The sequence below is a fragment of the Rutidosis leptorrhynchoides genome, chromosome 8 (genome assembly GCF_046630445.1).
Source record: "Rutidosis leptorrhynchoides isolate AG116_Rl617_1_P2 chromosome 8, CSIRO_AGI_Rlap_v1, whole genome shotgun sequence".
NCBI classification, from domain to species: Eukaryota; Viridiplantae; Streptophyta; class Magnoliopsida; order Asterales; family Asteraceae; genus Rutidosis; species Rutidosis leptorrhynchoides.
Window position 1 is genome coordinate 263,312,853 of NC_092340.1, and position 841 is coordinate 263,313,693.

Consider the following 841-nt stretch of genomic DNA (forward strand, 5'->3'; position numbering starts at 1 on the left):
CATTTTAAATGAGCACTTTATTTTGGGCCTTGAACTTGTTAACCACTCTTCTTAACTATATGTTGGGCCACAATTAAATGTTTCGATTTTGGGCGTACTACAATTGAAATTTAGTAAATATAAAAAAAAAAATCTTTCAAATTATCCCTTCAAATTATGCTTCAAATTATCTTTCTACAAATCCCTGCAAATGGGCATATGGCGCAAGATAATGAAATATCACTTTTATAGGTGTATAAATTTGAAGCAAGTGTCGATTAAAGAAATAAGTAGAACGATTAAAGAATGTATAATTACACAATTACCATGTACGGAATAGAGATTGATATTGATTTAGCTCCAGCTATTCCCTTCAGAAGCTCAAACAAATCAGTAGATTGAGAATGATTGCAGAAACCAGAGATGACAGATCCTCCATCACAAAACGTGAAGTCACATAACCTGAAGACAACGAACCCCGAAAATAAAAGCTTTCAAGATCGGGCAGATTCACGACAACTTGGTTAGCACCTAAACCTTTACGAGTTCTAATTTCCAAATGCTTCAAAGTAGGGATATTCAAATTGTAGTCTTCGTCATTACCACCACAGTCTATATCTAAAAATAAACTTTCAAGTACTGGACAACCATTTATCAATTTAGATGCATTAAAAGAAGAAGGTCCAACAATATTGATGTTAAGAGTTTTTAGAAAAGGGAGATCAATAGATAATGTAATGGTCCAATCTTCGCCCTTGTTATACCAAATAAAGCTCAATTTTATGAGGGTCTTACAAGTGAATAATACACTAGGCAAGTCAAGCTGATTGGCTTGTATGTCAATCTCAGAAGCATTTAACAT

The 841-nt window shown here is 33.4% G+C and overlaps 1 protein-coding gene across 1 annotated transcript; it reads right to left on the minus strand.

Annotated features, from left to right (window-relative positions):
• Positions 1-352: 352 nt before the first annotated feature.
• LOC139864178 (F-box protein At3g62430-like) lies at positions 353-841 on the minus strand. Its single transcript, XM_071852764.1, has one exon. The coding sequence runs from the start codon at positions 839-841 to the stop codon at positions 353-355; it is 489 nt and encodes a 162-aa protein (XP_071708865.1).